Here is a 19,032-nt window from a genome sequence, read left to right on the forward strand (position 1 = left end):
AGACCATGAAAACAAACTTCTCTTTTCAAGAAGACTTAACTGCTCTAACTTTACCATCTATAAATATTCGCTCCCTGAAAATTGCAATAGTATGGCCTGATGTTGCCAGTGGCTGAATGCCTTCTGCAAACCCTCTTCAGCAGGGATTAAATTAACCCCTGTGCAGAGAGCCAGTATAAGGCCTAGGCGCCATTAAATCGTCAAAATAGGTCTTAAGTGGAATTTAGGTGATTTATAGGCCTTATGGTCCTAGAGTTGCCAATTTTGGTTGGATGTATTCCTGGAGATTTCATCACATGACATAATCTTTAATTAAAGATTATTCTTTAATTCTTGAAGACTCCAGGCCAATCCTGGAGCGTTGGTAACCCTATATGGTTCTCTGTACAGAGGCAAATCTCTGGGATTGAAAAGTAGCAGCATCTTGCTAAGGCCTACTCAGGAACATACAGGAGTTGCAACCCCCTTTGTGGGATTGGGCCCTTAAAAGTCCAGGCAGTTTGTTGAAAGTTATCTTTTTTGAGACACAGGAACACAAAAAATAATGGTAAGGACTGAGGCTATGTTCTCTCTCCCTGCTTTCACAACCCTCTGCCCCTAACATTTAGTGGCAAGGAATTGGTCACATAGGACAGTGGTTCTCAACCAGAGGTACCTGTAACCCGAGGAGTACGCAGAAGTCTTCCAGAGGGTACATCAGCTTATCTAGATATTTGCCTAGTTTTACAACAGGCAATATAAAAAGCACTAGCAAAGTCAGTACAAACTAAAATTTTATACAATGATTTGTTTATACTGCTCTAAATACTATACGCTGAAATGTAAGTACAATATTGATATTCCAATTGATTTATTTTATAGTTATATGGTATGGATGAGAAAATAAGCAATTTTTCAGTAGTAATATGCTGTGACACTTGTATTTTTATGTCTGATGTTGTAAACAAGTAGTTTTTAAGTGAGGTGAAACTTGGAGTACGCAAGACAAGTCAGACTCCTGAAAGGGGTACAGTAGTCTGGAAAGGTGGACACATCTATCTAATCCTAATGCTGAATAGCATATTTTCTGAAAAAATTCATGGCCTGTCATGTAAGAAGCACAAATTGTACTGTAATAAGTATGGCTATTGTGAGTCTAACAAAACTGCTGCTAAAATCAGTCTGTACTGCACGTTGTTTCCTAGTATTAAAAATATTTAATATTTGTACCCATTTTTTTAACAATTCAGTATCAGAAATGTCTGTTGTTCTATTAACTGACACTGTTTTATGTTTTGTTCACAGCTGAGAGTCTTCAAATTGGCAAAGTCCTGGCCAACCTTAAATACTCTCATTAAAATCATTGGTAACTCAGTGGGTGCCCTGGGTAACCTCACCCTGGTTCTGGCGATCATAGTCTTTATTTTCGCTGTGGTAGGAATGCAGCTTTTTGGAAAAGACTACTCACTAAACGTCAACAAGATAAGCACTAATAACAGTTTGCCCCGCTGGCACATGTACGATTTCTTCCATTCGTTCCTTATTATATTCCGAATTCTCTGTGGAGAATGGATTGAAACCATGTGGGATTGTATGGAAGTAGCTGGGCAACCATTGTGCCTTCTTGTCTTCTTGCTGGTCATGGTGATAGGAAACCTAGTGGTGAGTTTTCATGACTGTTTTTTCCTATTTCTATTGTTTTTATGCCAATGTACTCCCTTTTCTCTCAAGACATTGCAGATCTCCCATGATGCACAGGTATTATTTCATATTTGTTACTTTCTGGAAAATTGTCTACTTTCTTTTTCACACAAAGAACTTTTTTTCATATCTTAAGGACAAAAACTGCAGAACTGCTTTACTGATTTTGAAAAACATTGGGCATTAATTCTCAGAGGAACATAAAGGTTTTCAGTAGAAAAAAGGAACTTGAATTGATGATAATGATTCCTTTTACTTAAGTTCCACTAAAGGCTTGTGTGTTTTAGTCAGATGTAAGTGATTCATGGGCCATGTGCTGTATACAAAAGTGAATTCACTTTGTCTCCATACCAGAAGCTATTTTTAGTTCAGTTCATTCTTGGACAAGAACATACAAACCTTACAGCTAACACTGTCTTTGCACTATCTGAATATGTGTAGCCTGCTTGGTCTATGGAGTTTAGGTTATGTTTACTGTAAAGTCGCTTCCTTGTTTGTTTTCTAGCAGAATATCCCATAAGTAAAGAATGAGTTACATAAGCTCTGAACCTATCAAGGCTGAATCTTATGTCCCTGCTGTCATTTTATGGAACACTTTGCTGGCTTGCAGTCATTGTGGAAATGTTTTGCTTATTCAGCTTACAGAATGTGTCTGACATTATGGATCTGATGGGTTTGGTGATGATACAGTAAGCTGTTTAACAGTGGATTTTGTCTCTGTTTGCTTTACGTTATTCTTTTCAGATCTCAGCATTTTGGTTTGATGCTCTTAGTATAGGATACCATGACCATGGGGAAAGGAATTGAAGGAAGCAGAGTGAGGCATTTATATTTGAAAGCTAAACTAAATTAAAAAGATCAGATTTATACTGAAAATATTTGATAGAGATTGCAAATTATCTTTTATGGCTGTTGACTGGAAAACAAAGTAAATATTAAAATCTGGTTTTACAAAGGGTAATGAAATAGTTTTTTAAAATGTGCACTTTTTAGAGATTTTCCTTTGAAGCTACATTTGGCCTGAAGAATTAGGAAACAGTGAATTTTTTTTCTGCATATTGAATATGCGTCTTTCTTTCTTGAAGGTTGGCAGAGGACCTGGGAAATTAACCTTCCCTCGCCTTTCATCCAAACAATTGTTTTACTCTTATTTAAACAATGGACTCAACCTGTGTTAAAGAAAACTGAAAATCATATCTAATAAATATGAGAGATAAGAAGTTAATATACCAGATCATTCACTTTTACTTTAGAAGAGAGAGTGGTCAAGTCCATTTTTTCCCTAGGTATTAACGCTCATTGGGTATCCTTAGACAGCCTGTGTGAGGATCAGGAAATATAAATCAGATTCAGATGAGATTACACTAACATGATATATATTTAAGCCTGAGTGCTCATCAGCAAACCTTTCCAAATGGAAAAACAGATACTGACAGAGTACATCAGCATGGATAATTCTGAAGTCACCAGCCTATCGAAAATACAAATGCTAACTTTATCGTTTTCAGGAAACAATTTTGTAGGCATGCAGTGACTGCTAAATAATTTGGAAGTGATTTATTGTAGCTTAATTAGTTCATAAGAGATAGGAGAAAGGGTGAGAATGTTGTTGGGGGCGTTAACCTGACAGGAGAAGGGGAAAGTAAGTAGGATGACAAATTCTGAATCATGAGAGTTATGTAAATAAACCACAATACACACAGATTTCACAATTTTGGTCTTAATTATCAGATACAGATTATGAGTTCTGTTCTTAAAATATGGGGATTGGAAGGGACCTCAGGATGTCATGTAGTCCAACCCCCTGCTCAAAGCAGGGCTAATCCCTAGATAAATTTTTACTCCAGTTCCCTAAATGGCCCCCTCAAAGATTGAACTCAAAACCCTGGGTTTACAAGGCCAATGCTCAAACCACTGAGCTAACCCTCCACCCTTTCTGACCAAAATCAGTTGAAAAATTCCTATTGCCTTCAAGTTGCGTGTTGGGTAGGACCCAGAATCTTTTACTCACCTGCTAAATAGAATTAAAGTCACAAAGTGTGTTTAGAATATGATTAGCTTAAATAAATCTTTCACCCTTCGGTGGGAGAAGGCTCCAGTCCTGTGTGCACTAATCTATAAAGGAGATTTCTTTTTATAAATAACTCTAAAGCACTGGCATCTTTGTCAACAAGGTTTTCGACTCATTTTGCTCCTGGTTTCTTATCTGGGTTGCAGAGCTCAGGTCTGAAAATAAAAATATTTTCGTGTTGGATTGCACCTCAGTTGGACTCAGAACTCTTTCCTAGACTCTGAGAGCATGAAGGCATGCATACCATTTCTGCATATATAGTGGGTCTTCATGCACATAAAGATTAAATATATGTGAAATAAATGGATAGGTACTTAGAATAGTGTCCATAGTGTCTTTCCCTGCTCCATCTCTAAATATTCCCATAATGTGGAGCATATTTACTTTTTAAACTCCTCCAGTTCTCTTTTAAATGATGAACCGGATTGGCCTTCCATGAAGCTATATATGTACAGGGCTAGCTCCAGGCCCCATCACACCAAGCGCGTGGTTGGGGCGGCATACCGCCGGGGGCGCTCTGCCGGTCGCCGGGAGGGCGGCAGGCGGCTCCGGTGGACCTCCCGCAGGCGTGCCTGTGGAGGGTCCGCTGGTCCCACAGCTCCGGTGGAGGTCCACCAAAGCCGCGGGACCAGCGGACCCTCCTCAGGCACGCCTGCGGGAGGTCCACCGGAGCCGCCTGCCGCCCTCCTGGCGACCGGCAGAGCGCCCCCCATGGCATGCCGCCCTGCTTGGGGTGGTGAAATGTCTAGAGCCGCCCCTGTATATGTACAGGTGATTCAGAGGCATAAATGTTACGATTACATCACATTTGACTTCTTGAATCTGGCTTGTATATACTGTTGTGTCTCGCGAACATAAATTCTGAGGTACCCTAAAGGGGACATATGGTAGCTCACTGGGTGCCCTGGATAACCTCATGCTATGTAACAGTTTAGCTGTTGGTTGGCCAGAATCTTAGTAATTCCTAAATCTTCAGTAAAAGAGTGATCTGGAGGATGGTGTGGACTGCACCCTCAGCAAGTTTTCAGATGACACTAAACTGGGAGGAGTGGTAGATATGCTGGAGGGGAGGGATAGGCTACAGAGGGACCTAGACAAATTAGAGGATTGGGCCAAAAAAAACCTGATGAGGTTCAACAAGGACAAGAGCAGGGTCCTGCACTTAGGACGGAAGAATCCCATTCACTGTTACAGACTAGGGACCGAATGGCTAGGCAGCAGTTCTGCAGAAAAGGACCCAGGGGTTATAGTGGACGAGAAGCTGGATATGAGTCAACAGTGTTCACTTGTTGCCAAGAAGGCTAACGGCATTTTGGGCTGTATAAGTAGGGGCATTGCCAGCAGATCGAAGGACGTGATCATTCCCCTCTATTCGACATTGGTGAGGCCTCATCTGGAGTACTATGTCCAGTTTTGGGCCCCACATTACAAGAAGGATGTGGAAAAATTGGAAAGAGTACTGGGGAGGGGAACAAATATGATTAGGGGGCTGGAGCACATGACTTATGAGGAGAGGCTGAGGAACTGGGATTGTTTAATCTGTAGAAGAGAAGAATGAGGGGGGATTTGATAGCTGCTTTCAACTAGCTGAAAGGGGGTTCCAAAGAGGATGGATCTAGACTGTTTTCAGTGGTAGCAGATGACAGAACAAGGAGCAATGGTCTCAAGTTGCAATGGGGGAGGTTTAGGTTGGCTATTAGGAAAAACTTTTTCACTAGGAGGGTGGTGAAGCACTGGAATGGGTTACCTAGGGAGGTGGTGGAATCTTCTGCCTTAGAGGTTTTTAAGGTCAGGCTTGACAAAGCCCTGGCTGGGATGATTTAGTTGGGAATTGGTCCTGCTTTGAGCTGGGGGTTGGACAAGATGAGCTCCTGAGATCCCTTCCAACCCTGATATTCTATGAATGAGGAGTACTTGTGGCACCTAGAGACTAACAAATGTATTTGGGCATATGCTTTCGTGGGCTAAAACCCATTTCATCAGATGCATGCAGTGGAAAATAAAGTAGGAAGATATATATAGATGGAGAACATGAAAAAATGGGTGTTGCCATACCAACTCTAACGAGACTAATCAATTAAGGTGGGCTATTATCAACAGGAGGGGAAAAAACCTTTTGTAGTGATAATCAGGATGGCCCATTTCCAAGAGTTGACAAGAAGGTCAGTAGTAACAGTAGGGGAAAAAATTAGCTTGGGGAAATAGTTTTACTTTGTGTAATGACCCATCGACTCCCAGTCTGTACTCAAACCTAATTTAATAGTATCCAGTTTGCAAATTAATTCCAATTCAGCTGATACAGACTAGCACGGCTCCAAGTCTTCAGTGTAAATCTGTACTCCCTGAAAAGTGTGTTGATGTATTATGATGTAAATATGGAATTCTGCTTATTGCTAGTCAGTTGACATCGGAGTTATCTTTATAACTTTGAACCCTAGATCATAGCCACAAAATTATGGTCTGTGTAACTGTTTTTAGCCCCATTATACCATGATGCTGTCATCACATTGCATTTCAAGTGTTACTGATGTTGCTCTGGAGGGTATTACAAAATCAGAGGAAGAATGTAATAGGCTCTCCCACACTTATAGGAAACAGCTTCTGAAATCTCTAACTGCATAATTATGTATACAGTAAAATCTTACAAATGAGATAGCATATTTCAGATAGAAATTTAGGTCATTGAGGTTAATAAGGCAAACTATAGACAGACAAGTTATTAAAAAAGGATATAGTCAGTTCTGTAATGAGGTGCTGTCTCATTCCCAGCTGCTGTTAGTGAAATCTACTTGTGCCTCATCATGTCATGTGGGCTGATGCTAAGGACCTACATATGATGCCACTTGCCTCTCAGAGGAGAATTTTGTAAGGTGAATTTGAAAATGTTACAATACTAGCACTATACTTTAAAATGGTTGACAAAGCAATGCGAGAAGTAGCAACCTTGCAAACTGCTTGTTTGCATGCATACACTCCCACACTTCTCCTTTAAAAGCTTTTGCTAAGTATTTTCCCTTTTACTCTAAAGTTGTATACCAATGTGACATCATCTAATCAGAGGCCACCAAGTTATGCCTGCCCCCTCCCCTTTCAAGCACCTCTGGGACATCATCTTCTTCAGCACCAGGGCCCACAAACCTCTGTCAGATTTCACTGCTGCCTTTACCCACTTTCCTCTTTCTGGGGTTATAAACATTTCAGGATGCATTGTGTTTCATCAGGGAAAACAAAGGAAGTAATCAAGCAGTTGGCCAGCAGAACATATCTTAAAGAAACAGGGGAAACAGGCTGCCAGACCTCTAGGGTTTCCCTAGTTACTTCATAGTACTTTATGGAGCATCTTACGCCACAGAATGTGATAAGTAGCAATGGGACCTGCAGGAGTGGTACGTAATTAGAGGACTAGGGCATGAGGCTGATACATACAAGAACCACCATGTGGAAAGCTGCAGTATTAGAGGCCAGTTATTTAGGCTTTAATGTTAACGACAATTTTACCTCAAGTTGGCTTAGGACAATTTTGTTTAAAAACAAACTCTAACTGCAGTGATAATGTAAGTGCCTGGCAATGGAACTGCCTCCTCATGGCTTAGATGAGGTTTGAACTGGCCTGCTTTAGTTAAACCCAGTGAAAACTTTTCTGTTAAAAAAAAGCTAGAGGTGCCTGGAGCCTGTGTTTTCCCCCAAGCCTTTAATGCATATTCTTTCTGCCTTAACATCACATGATGCACGATTGTGACACACTTAGAAATATGCAAATGTCAGCATTCTTGAAACAGAAAGCTCATCTTTCTCTGTTTTCAGGTTATAACTCTTATCATGCAGGATAGAGAATCTAATCGGAAGGTTCCTTGAAATGGAATTCTGGGAGGATGATAGTAAATTCAGGTTAAATGAAAACTGTAGTCTGAAATTGGTTTTATGCCAGCATATGTCAAGCCTGGTTCACCACTGTGTTACTCTACTTTTGTTCCATTGATAAAATAGTGTAAAACTGGTTTGGCTTCAGTAGAATTTGCAGCACTGTAAGTAGAGAATCAGGGCCAGTTACAGAAGATATGATGATCCAAGCATGACATTTCAGCCTCTCTCCCCGTATTCCATCACAATAGACATCAGTGAAGGAGCACTTGCTGACAGTCCCTTGATTTGTACATCCTGAGGCAGGATGGAGTAAGGCTTTAGACTCTACAACTCACTTCCCCCACTGGTCTGACAGAGCCTGACTTCACTGACATTCAGTGTACATTTCCACAGACTGATCCTGCAGTTCAGGCAAACCATGCAATTGTCTATGGTGGCAGAAGAAATATAGAAACCAGACATGGAAAAGTAACTATACTCTCTCCCTGCAGCAGATGCCTCTCCCTGGGTGCAAGAACCCTCCCTATGGCATCTCCTTTCCCTTCCCCACCTTGCAGCTGTGACTCCCTCTGCCTCTCACCCCAAGCAGAAGCTGAGGCAGATTCCCTGCTGCCTGGCTTATTGGTACCCAACAGACCCTCCCTGATCTGATACTAGACCAGATGAGGCATACCAAGCCTTGATTAGTCCCCATCTCCTGGAACAGTAACAGCACCTTTCCCTTCAAGGAGCAGGGTATGGAAGAGACTAGTGAGAAGTACCCCCTCTCCTGTAGAGAAAATGGAACAATCTGAAAGAAACTCCCTTTCCCAAGTGACAGAAAGTCTTGTAGGCTAGCCAGTGAGAGGGGACTTGTGTGTAGAGGGGGATTGTGTATAAAACACAGATAGTTGTGTGGGGGACCAGCAAGTGTGTGTGAGAGGCAGGGAGTGAGTGGGAAGGGGCTGTGATTGGGAGTGGGGGTGTATGAGATAGCAGGGAGTGAGTGAGGAGAGACTGTGACTGGGAGCGGGGGTGTATGAGAGGCAGGGAGTCGCTGCGACTGGGAGTGGGGGTATGGGAGAGGCTGCGACTGGGAGTGGGGGTCTGATAGAAGCAAGTAGTGAGTGGGGAGAGGCTGTGATTGGGAGTAGCACTGTGTGAGAGGCAGTAAGTGAGTGGGAAGTGGAAGATGCTGCAATTGGAAGTGGGATGATGAAAGATGCAGGCGATGAGCGGGGAGAGGCTGTGATTGTGAGTGGGGGTTTGTGAGAGGGATGTAGTAATTGGGGAGGGGAGAGGCTGTGATTGGGAGTGGGGTGTGTGAGAGAGGCAGGGAGTGAGTGGGGAGGGGGAGAGGCTGTGACGGGGTGTGGGATGTGTGAGAAAGGCAGAGAGTGAGTGGGGAGAGGCTTCAGTTGGGATGGGGAGTGGTACCGAGCATGGGAGGCACTGGGCTTAGGGTGCTATTTTGTTAGTGACAAAAGGGAAAATAGAATCTTTGAAGTAACATGTTTCAGGTGTTCCATATGTGGATTCATTTTTTCACTAACCTCCTAGAATGTTCTGGACTTTTGTAGAATCTCACAGAACCTTCCAGACTTTCTGAGAACTACGTTTTCCTCCAACTTCCTAGAATGTTGTCAGCCATGCCCTTACGGGTATTTAAGGGTTGGGGCATCACCAGTCAGACAGTGAGATATAAGATTGAATTGAAGTTAAGTGAGAGCCCTGCTGCAGTATTGTGAACCTCATTTTGTTGTGTAATTGTGAAAGTGTACTTGTGTTTTAGGGCTTGAATGTAAGTAGTGACTAATGAAGGACATATTTAATGAGATACCAGAGATATCTATTGAACCCCTATTTCTGCAACAATATAAAAGAAATACTGTTACTTCTTTTGCCATGTTTAATACATACTGTTTGATGACTTTCACAAGTGGTGAAAGTTGTGTGGTGAGCACAGCTTTTCAAAGCTCAGGCTTATTAAAAGATATCTTTAATCGACAATGGCCGATGAGAGACTGACGTCACTTTCTGTTTTATCGCTTGAAAATGCCATTGGCCAGTTTTTGGATCTCTCTGATACTGTGCTTCTGTTCATGAGGGCAAAAGCGAAAGAGCTCCCTTTTGAACTAAAGAACTAAGGTTAACATTCTAAGGCTGTCACCTACTGTAACACTATTTAATACTGGTCCACCCAGTGTTGGTGCACAGTTCAATTTCTTGATGTTAGTACGTTTCAGTTATTCTTAAAGTTTAAAAGTTTCTGTAAGCTTGGAGGAAATGAATTTTTTTTTATTTGCTTATATGTGGCATGAATAAATACAGATTTACAGATCCTAGCGTGCAAATTTATCGTCTTATATGACAGGGATAAATCATGCATGTAAATTGTGCATCAAAGTCATGAAATGGAAACAAATGCAATAAAAAATAAAGTATTCAGAAGTTTAACAAATGGAGGAGGAGGATCGAAGAAGCTCCTCGCCTGGGTCGTCATTTGGTCTAGGGCTGTCAGAGAGGCAGTGAGTGTAAGCGATGGGCAGGGCTGGGGTAGTGAGGAAAGAAAGGTAGTGGGGCATGGTTGATGGCAAAAGCGTGGCAGAGAACGGAGTGATGGAAAAGAGAAAGAAGGAAGAACACATGCAGAATAAGTTTAAAGAAGTTAGTGCTGAATAGATTTCTCAGTGCCAATTAGTTAGCTAAAAGAGACACAGGACCATGGGATGGGACCGAAGAGATAGACTGGGCAGGGTGAGAGGGAAGGCAGTGAGTGAGAGTACTGCAGTTCCTATCAGGCAGCCAAGTGCCTCACCCTGGCCCTGCATTGCAAGGCCTTTCTCTTTGCTCAGGCAAAATTTTACCTGCTATGATTTTGTGAGGGGAGTTTGACTAAGCTGTCTCTTTCCTGGTGTTTCTTTGTTCTGAGATGCACTATTATATACTATGTGAATAAGAGCAACTGAGCTGAGCCACAAGAGACCTATGTTTTTACACTGCCTCTGATTTAGAAGCTTATTTTTTCAAAGGAAAGCCAAGAGTCCCACTGACTTTAATGGAAGTTGTATCAGGCCTTAAAAGGGACTATAGGGACTCTATCCCTGCTCCTGCCTTTTATTTCCCAATGCTCCTCTCCTTATCCTCTGTCTACTCTACACACCTTGCTGCTTCCTTTTTCTCCAATTTTTCTCTTCCTGCTGTTTTTCTCACTGATCCATACACTTGAAATGACATTTCCCTTTCAGTACACCATGCGTCCTCACTCCCCACTTCCAAAACCCACTTCCTTCCCCTTGCATTCCAGTGTTGTCCTTTGCACCTTCTCTCACCTACCTCATTCTTATTAATAAATATCAGAATTTATACGGGAAGGATCATTGATAATACATAGGCTAAGAAGGATTAGATTTTTATCAGTACATGTCAATAGACATCTATCTCACTGGGCACACACAAACTGAAAAAAATATTTTCATCCACAATAATTGAAATTTACATATAGGCAAAGTAAGAAAAATGCTGCTGGAGAACTTATTAGAGTTTGACTTAAGGATATTTACTTTGTGATATTGACAATTTATGTTTTAACAGTAAAACTTTAACTTTTTGAATCTGTCTCTTCTCCCATTAAATAGTTATTGTGACAGGCCCTTCTCTAACACCCTCCCCCCACTAATTTCCTGAAACTGTGAAAATTTAAATTGATAGAAATTTTAAAAATCTTTAAAATAAACACCAATTTTAACTGTCAAAATTATATTTTAAAATCTTGAATTCTGCCAAGCCTAACTATATATAACCCCTTTTCCTTTCCTTATCTCTTATCTGCACTCTTGAAGTTTGTCTGACGTAAACTGGGCAAGGAACAGGCCCTGTAAAACTGCTTCTATAGTTGTAATGCTCCATGAATATTTGAGAGGAATAACAAAGCAAATCCAGAATGGCATCCAGGATTTTGTGGCTTCCTGAATAGCTTATCTATCTAGTGTCTGCACTAGCCCTACAAAAATCCTGGCTACGTAGACATTTTTTTATAAAATGTACATTAATGTTAGGTCAGTCAAAATATGGGCCTTTTCATAATAAGAACCCTGTGTATATCACAATATCACTGTAATTTTTAAAAATATTTTTAAAAGGAAAATGTCTACAGCAAAGTCTTTAATATAAAAATTTACCTTAGCTAGTCAGTGCCAAGGACTGAGTGAATTTTACAAATAAGGTTAGTCAATTTAAAATTTTTTAAAAAAATAACAATTTACACAGGGCCCTAATCATAGCCCCTAGGATTCATGTCTGGATCTCTCCCTTTCCACAAGGAAGCAGGGATCAGCCACCATTGCCGCAGCATCTCCCTTGCTTCAAACCTCGCAGGTAGGCAGTGAGCAGGCCAGGGTAATAGGGCTCAGGACTGAGTGGGGAGGTGCGTCTTTTCCTAACACCCTATTGGTCCTGCAGATATTTCCTTCCATAGCCCCCCATTGTGAAGCTGAGAACACCCCTTCGAAGCATGTCCCACGGACAGCCACAAGTCCTGCCAGCATGGATCCAATAGAGAGATGCCACCAGGGAAGGAGGGGAATGGCAACATGGACACAGAGCCAGTATGAAGGCAAAACTAGCATGGGGCCCTGACCTCCCAATTATCTAAGGGAGATCCACTGGGTTTATGGGCAGGAACTATGGCCTGTTTGCAAGGGGCAAAGAAATGTGAGTGCAGAACTTTACAGACAGTTAGAAAATGGGAAGAAAAGTCTGAGGAAAAACTCATGGTGACTTCCTACCCTGAATCCCCTCCTATGAGTGTCTACCTAAGCCCTATGTAGGTACCTAGTAGCCAGTAATTATGCATTTCATTGAGTGGTTATGTACTTGATGAAAATGTCCAACTTGTTTGTTTATCTAATCACATATAGTCAGAGTTGTTTTTCCTCTCTCTTTTTCAAGTACTTAACAACAAAGCAAAGGGATCTGCTGCTAACCAAAGCATTAGGGATGTGATAAATATTTAATTTTGATTAGATGGGCATACTAATGTTGCTTTTTGTTCAGTGTTTGCAATCAAGTAAATAGAACATCAAGAAAATGCACAAATGATGAGTTGGGATGCATTTCTAATTTAATGTGTTGCACAGCTCCTGTGAATATCTTTTAGATTGCATACTTTCTGAGGCAGGGGCTATCTCCATCTGGGACACGATGCAGATAATAAGGAAACTAGGGGAAGAGAGGGGACCATCAAGAGCTATGTAGCTACCCAGTATCCAGTAATTATGCATTTTATCAAGTAGTTATGCACTTGGTGAAAATGTCCAGATTGTTTACCTAATCATATAAATTCAGGGTCACTTTTTCTCTCTCTTTTTAAAGTACATGACAACAAAGCGAAGAGACCTCTTCAAGGCAAATATCAAATATTTCCACTCTCCTACCTTCAGTCTCTCTAAGGGAGGGGTCAGAAGGTGTCAAGTTTCTATGTGAGCCACTGCCTAGGTGCAGTGAGGACTCTCACTGTATATAAATCCTTAGACTAGCTCAGTGGATAAGTGCATTTACTTCAAGAAGTCCTGGCTTGTGGCCCAATCAAAGCCCATTGAAGTCCAGAGGAAAGATGCCAGCTGACTTCACTGGGCTTTGGATCTGGCCCTTAATGACTAGGTCTGAGACATTACCAGACATCAGGCATATCTGTACAAGGCACTGTTCAGCACCACTTTGTTCACTCACTCCTTGTATGGGCTGGAGGAAGAGCAAGGTGGAACATGGACTTAGACATGTGGGAATCTTCCCGAGCTGTACATGCCTGCCACTGCAGGTCAGAACCAGACCTGAAAAGGGCCTTTGTGTAGTGCCATCATTTATCCCTGCCATAAGACCGGTGACAAAGGTCAATAAAGTCAAAATACTTCTGTGCTCACAACAGATGCAAATTCTAATAAGTATATCTGGTGGAAGTTTTAGTCCAAAGGTCAGATTTCAAGAATTTAAGTGGCAAAAGCTTGTTAGAGCTGTCACTGTGGCAGTAAAGGGTGCATGCTGGGGACCAAAGATAAGGTCAGTAGCTTTTGTTCGAAGCACAGATAAGGTCAATGACTGAAGATCTGTCAAGATGCCAGCATTTTTAGAACACGTAAAGCATTTTGCAACAAGTTTTCAAGGCTTGGGCATCTTTTATTATAAAATTAATAAAGGATGTTTCATCCCAGAGGAACGAGGCCTCAAGTCATTAAAGTTTCTTAGCACCAGAAATGCATGAACATGAAATTAGTACACTGGCTACTGTTTATAGGAAGATTCCATAGGTTTTCTTTTCTTTTCAGATTTTCTTTACACCGAACTAGAACTGCTGTAGCCAATTTTCTTGTTTTTCATTATATTTCCCCAGGGATGTACCACCCAAAAATTGCACCTGAGTTTGGCCCAAATGATGCAGTCCTGAAATAACTAATTATTTAGCACTTAATAACAAACATTTTCTCATTTAAATGCAGGTGAAACATTTTTTTAAAAGGAAGAACTGATTAAAAGGGTTTCTAACAAGTGCCACTTTGAAAGTAAAACAATCTCCTTGGAGGGGAATACAGTATTTATAATGACGCTATTACCCATTGATCTGACAATTAACATAAATTAAGGCCCAAAGTTGCAAAAAAAGAAAAGTGTGTACTTTAGCAGGAAACTCTGGGGAAGATTTTCATGCCTGGAGTCTTCAGTTGGGCTTTAGTAGGAACTTATGGAGAGGATGAATAGTTCTCTTCCCTGTTCCATGTGGCAGCAGTCTTCTTGCATAGGAATTGAGCAGAGGTTCATCTAGTCTAATATCCAGTGACCAGCACCAGATGTTTCAGAGGTAGGTGCAAAAAAATTCAATAGGGTTTTGCTCTCTTCTGTGTACACTCAGAAAAGGCCCCATTCATTTGAAGAGAAACCAAATAGGAATAGATAAGAGGTAGTAACAGGAGATGCCTAGTAGGCAGGTACTTAAACTGCATCAGCCCATAATTATGAAACACACAATCTAAAGTTTCCCTTTATATTTCTCTTTGCAATAAGATTATTGTCACTGGAAATTAAATTCTTCATATAACCCTTTATTAAACTAGTATGGTCAAGTCAGCTCCTTTGGAAGACCTTTTGAATTCCATTGTTCTTTCTCAGTCTTTTTTGGCTACATAGTGTGTATCATTATTTCATGCATGATGTCGCCCAACGTTTTCAAAAATAGGTGAAAGAACCTGTGCCAGCTCATATTGTAAAGAATAGAATGTAAATAGAAGCTTACCCTTACTAGGATTAAAAATGGGTCATGGCTAGGCTTCTTTATGCTTACAAAATGTTTACAAAATGAAAGAATTTATTGTTGACTTCCAGAAAGAAAAAGATGTAACATTGTGTACTAAAGGTGCATGAAATAGCAACGTCTTGCTCAGTGCTTAGTTTCCTACTGTCCCAAATTTAGAAACCAGGTATATTTTACAATGCAATAATGATTCCATTTCCATTTTCGACAGTGACTATCAATTTTATATTAGGAAGTCAATAGTGCAATGTCTAGCCAGAACAGTCTTAAAGGAAAGTGAAAGACTCACTCTATGATATCCCTAATTAAATAATTGATTCCTGTGTTAACTACAACATGGTGTTTGGTGTTGAGTAATTATGGTAACCAATAGTTTGGGTTGTGTTAATATCTTGATATAAGAAGTGTACTTGGTAACAGTCAGTTATAGAGATTTGCTTTTTATTCATGGAAAAACTGAGCAAGTATCCTGAGTGTTGGAAGCAGCTGTATATTTGGTTTCTGCTTCACAGATAAAATTCAGTATTTGTACAGGATGTATACTAGTGTCTGGGGACTCCTCATTAAGGAATCTGAACAAGATTTCCACAAGCTGATATGGCTTAATGGAGTGCAGCACTTGTGCCTTAAACACAAGAGAGACAAGGTGAGTGAGGTTATATCTTTTAGTGGACCAACTTCTGTGGGTGAGAGAAACAAACTTTCAAGCTTGTGCAGAGAACTCTTCTTCAGGTCTGGGAAACCCACTGTGTCACTGCAAAACACAAGGTGGAACAGATTGTTAGCATAAGTAGTTAACATATATTTCAAGGGACTATTCCAGGTGAAGCAGCCTGTTAACACCACTCCAATGGTAGAGAAGAAAGGAAGTGGGGGAAAAGCAACTGGTGTTAGGGGGTTGTTAGAGGGTTACAGATTGTTGTAGTAAGTCCTTTCTCTCTGCACCTGAGTGAATTCCACCCTAAGGCCTCATTTCTGCATTGTTATCCATGCTAGCATAGCCATCAGCCCACTATACCAGACTGGGGCCTACGCAGTCACTTGCTAAGAACCTCTAGATTTACCCTTTTAAATTTAATCCTGTCATTTTTCTGTTCATTGTATGGTAACTCAGGAGGCTGGTGTTAATATCAAGAGGCTACTGTGGTGGTTTTGATGACACCTTTGATGACATAACACAAACATAATATTGAGCCCATAACATCCCGTAAATAACTGCCTTGCCAGAACAGGCTTAACAACACACTTAGCTGAGACCAATTTTGCCATTCTAATTGTCTTATTTTGTCCCTAGATAGCTGCTTGAGCTGGCCTAAATAACACTATTAGAGTTCTAATTGTACTGGTGAATTATGGTCTTTTTTGATGTCTGTTGAGCACCCTTTGGGAACATGTGTGAATTAACATCATGGCTGCAGTATGGAAAGGATTATATCTGCCCACTACCTCTCTCTGTCTCTCTCTCTCACACACAAACACACTCACTCACTCATATACGCACACACACACACACACACAAACGCACACGTGCTAGGTTACAGAAAGCAGTGGCCTGAGTTTTTCAAAAGTGGCAGTGATTTTGCATGCAAGAAGCTGCTTGTGTGGAACTAGAGCCTGGTGAATCTCTGTGGAAATGATGTCTCCAAGGCCTTGCAATATGCAAATTCCAGTGCTTGTGAGAGTGTGCCTCTGATGATTGGGAGTTTTCATTCACATTGAGCCTTAGAGTCATCTTGGAGAAAACAACTCATCTCCTAGAAGAGGTGCCTGAGGTGTTTCACCTTCCACTGACTGCCACACACCTGAGGGGCTAGTGCTAAGAAGCAGGGAACTCTTTCCGGGTAATACTAGCCTCACTTCCATTTACAGTGACATTCCTGGCTGAGTCTAGCCAGGACGTGGCAAAGGTTTTGTGTAGTTCCCCTGGTTAGATAGATTGTTTTGTAAGGACCATGCTGTGAGCCCTTTAACTCGCTGAACAGCATCCCATGTACCAAAGACAGCACCAGACTCCATCACTAAATGGAACACAGGTCGATCCAGTGGGATATAGAAGCCTGTGGGTGAACATCTCCGAGGGATCGTATCCCATCAGTGCCTCCTCCCCCAACATCACATACGGCTGAGCTGCTGGCTCTGCTGCCTTCCCAGTGAATGGAAGGGTGTGTGTGTGTGTGTGGACATGTGTGTACGTGCATGCATGCCCCTGTGCCCCAACCTCACTCCCTGGCTGGCATGCCGGGTGGGCAGAGCAGAGCAAGCCCCCACATCCTGACCCTGCTGCCAGGGAATCAGAGTTTCTATTTTACCACCCAGCTCTGAATTCTATGGTGATGGAGGTCATTAATGAACAGGGTAGACTGCATAGCTCAAAGACTACCCTGGACAGAAAGGACTGTACAAGGCTCAATCTTTTTGGTCACCGATCTTTCAGGGGCGGCTCTAGGGATTTTGCTGCCTCAAGCACGGCAGGCAGGCTGCCTCCAGTGGTTTGCCTGCGGAGGGTCCGCTGGTCCCGCGGCTTCAGCGGACCTCCCGCAGGCCACAGGATCAACTGACCCGCTGCGGGAGGTCCACTGAAGCCGCGGGACCAGCAGACCTCCGCAGGCAAGCCACGGAAGGCAGCCTGCCTGCCGCCCTCGTGGCGCCGGCAGAGCGCCCCCCACGACTTGCTGCCCCAAGCATGCGCTTGGTGTGCTGGGGCCTGGAGCCACTCCTGCGATCTTTCTCTTCAGTCATGCTTCAGTTCAGAATAGCAAACCATCAAGCACTTGTGGCCAAATACCATTATCTGAACTATAACAAATTTAATTCATTTATTGAGCACCTGCCAGAGGAACATCATGACCAATTTAAAGCGGTTATACAAGAGGGCCAGCTTCTGGCAAGAACATCGCTCTAGACCTCTTTGGATGCTGCAGATGCATCGGCTCGATCAATATTCACTGCAGTGGTTATAAGGAGAGCATCTTGGCTGCACTGTTGTGCTTCCCAAGAGAAGTTCAAAGTACCATCAAAGACCTGCCTTTTGATGAGTGCAAGCTCTCTGCAGACTCGACAGATACATCCCTCCACACATTAAAAGACTTGAGAGGCACACTGCAATCCTTAGGGATTTATACTGCTTTAAATAAGAGATTTAGTAGGTCTCAGATAGCACGAAGAGCATGCCTAGCCCTGTATTCAACTTACTTTAGACCATCTAAGCCCCCATGCAAGAGGCCAAGCTACTCTGTAAAGAAATCACCTTCAGCTGCAACCATATCTTCCCGGCCCTCCCTGTCCTCCTAGCGACAGTTTTGATGTATTGGGTCAGAGTCTAAACCGCCCAATCAACATGATTTTAAAGCTGTAACATAATATGCTCCCCCCTCCTTTTGGATGATGCCTCTCCTGCTTTCAGGCAACATGGGAGAATATAGCATCAGACAACTGGGTTTTGTAAGCCATAACATTTGGATACACTCTCCATTCCAAATCTATCCTTCCTACACATTCCCCCTCCCCATCCCTCTTCAAGGACCCTTTTCATGATCAATTGCTGTTGCAGGAGGTTACCTCACTTTGATGTTTAGGGGCAATAGAACCAGTTCTTGTATAGCACGGGGAAGGGGATTCTGTTCAAAGTAGCTCCTGCTTCCCTGGAAGAATAGAGGATGCTGACCAATTTTAGACCTCAAGTCTCTAAACAGATGTGCAGAACAGCTGAAATTCAAGATGGTGACCCTTTCAGCAGTAATTCTCTTATTAGAATTAGGAGATTGATTTGCGACACTCAATCTACGAGATGCATACTTTTATATTGCTAGTCACCCTTTACACAAAAAGTTTCTTCAATTTCTAATCAACAACAAGCACTACAAATACGGAGTGTTTCCTTTCGGCCTATGTTCTGTCCCCAGAGTATTCTCAAGGGTTCTGGCAGTAGCTGCTGCCCACCTACATTGTTTGAGGATAGTAGTTTTCCCACATCTGGATGATTGGCTGATCGGGGCGGATCATATGAGGAAGTGTTGGTGGCAGTAAAGATGATGTGGTCTCTGTTTGGCAGCCTGGGCCTCCAAATAGAACTCAGCAAATCCATTTTGACTCCCACACAACATCTAGACTTCATAGAAGTTTCCCTGGATGCAGT

At 42.0% G+C, this 19,032-nt stretch overlaps 1 protein-coding gene across 3 annotated transcripts in view; it reads left to right on the top strand.

Annotated features, from left to right (window-relative positions):
* The window catches only part of LOC127045478 (sodium channel protein type 5 subunit alpha-like), a 365,137-nt gene that overhangs the window by 183,849 nt on the left and 162,256 nt on the right, over positions 1–19,032 (top strand). For all 3 annotated transcript variants that reach the window (XM_050941520.1, XM_050941519.1, XM_050941518.1), the window contains one exon: positions 1,285–1,641. In XM_050941520.1, coding sequence (XP_050797477.1) covers positions 1,285–1,641 — 357 coding nt within the window. The remainder of the gene's footprint in view (positions 1–1,284; positions 1,642–19,032) is intronic.

This window comes from Gopherus flavomarginatus, chromosome 2, assembly GCF_025201925.1.
Source record: "Gopherus flavomarginatus isolate rGopFla2 chromosome 2, rGopFla2.mat.asm, whole genome shotgun sequence".
Taxonomy (NCBI): Eukaryota; Metazoa; Chordata; order Testudines; family Testudinidae; genus Gopherus; species Gopherus flavomarginatus.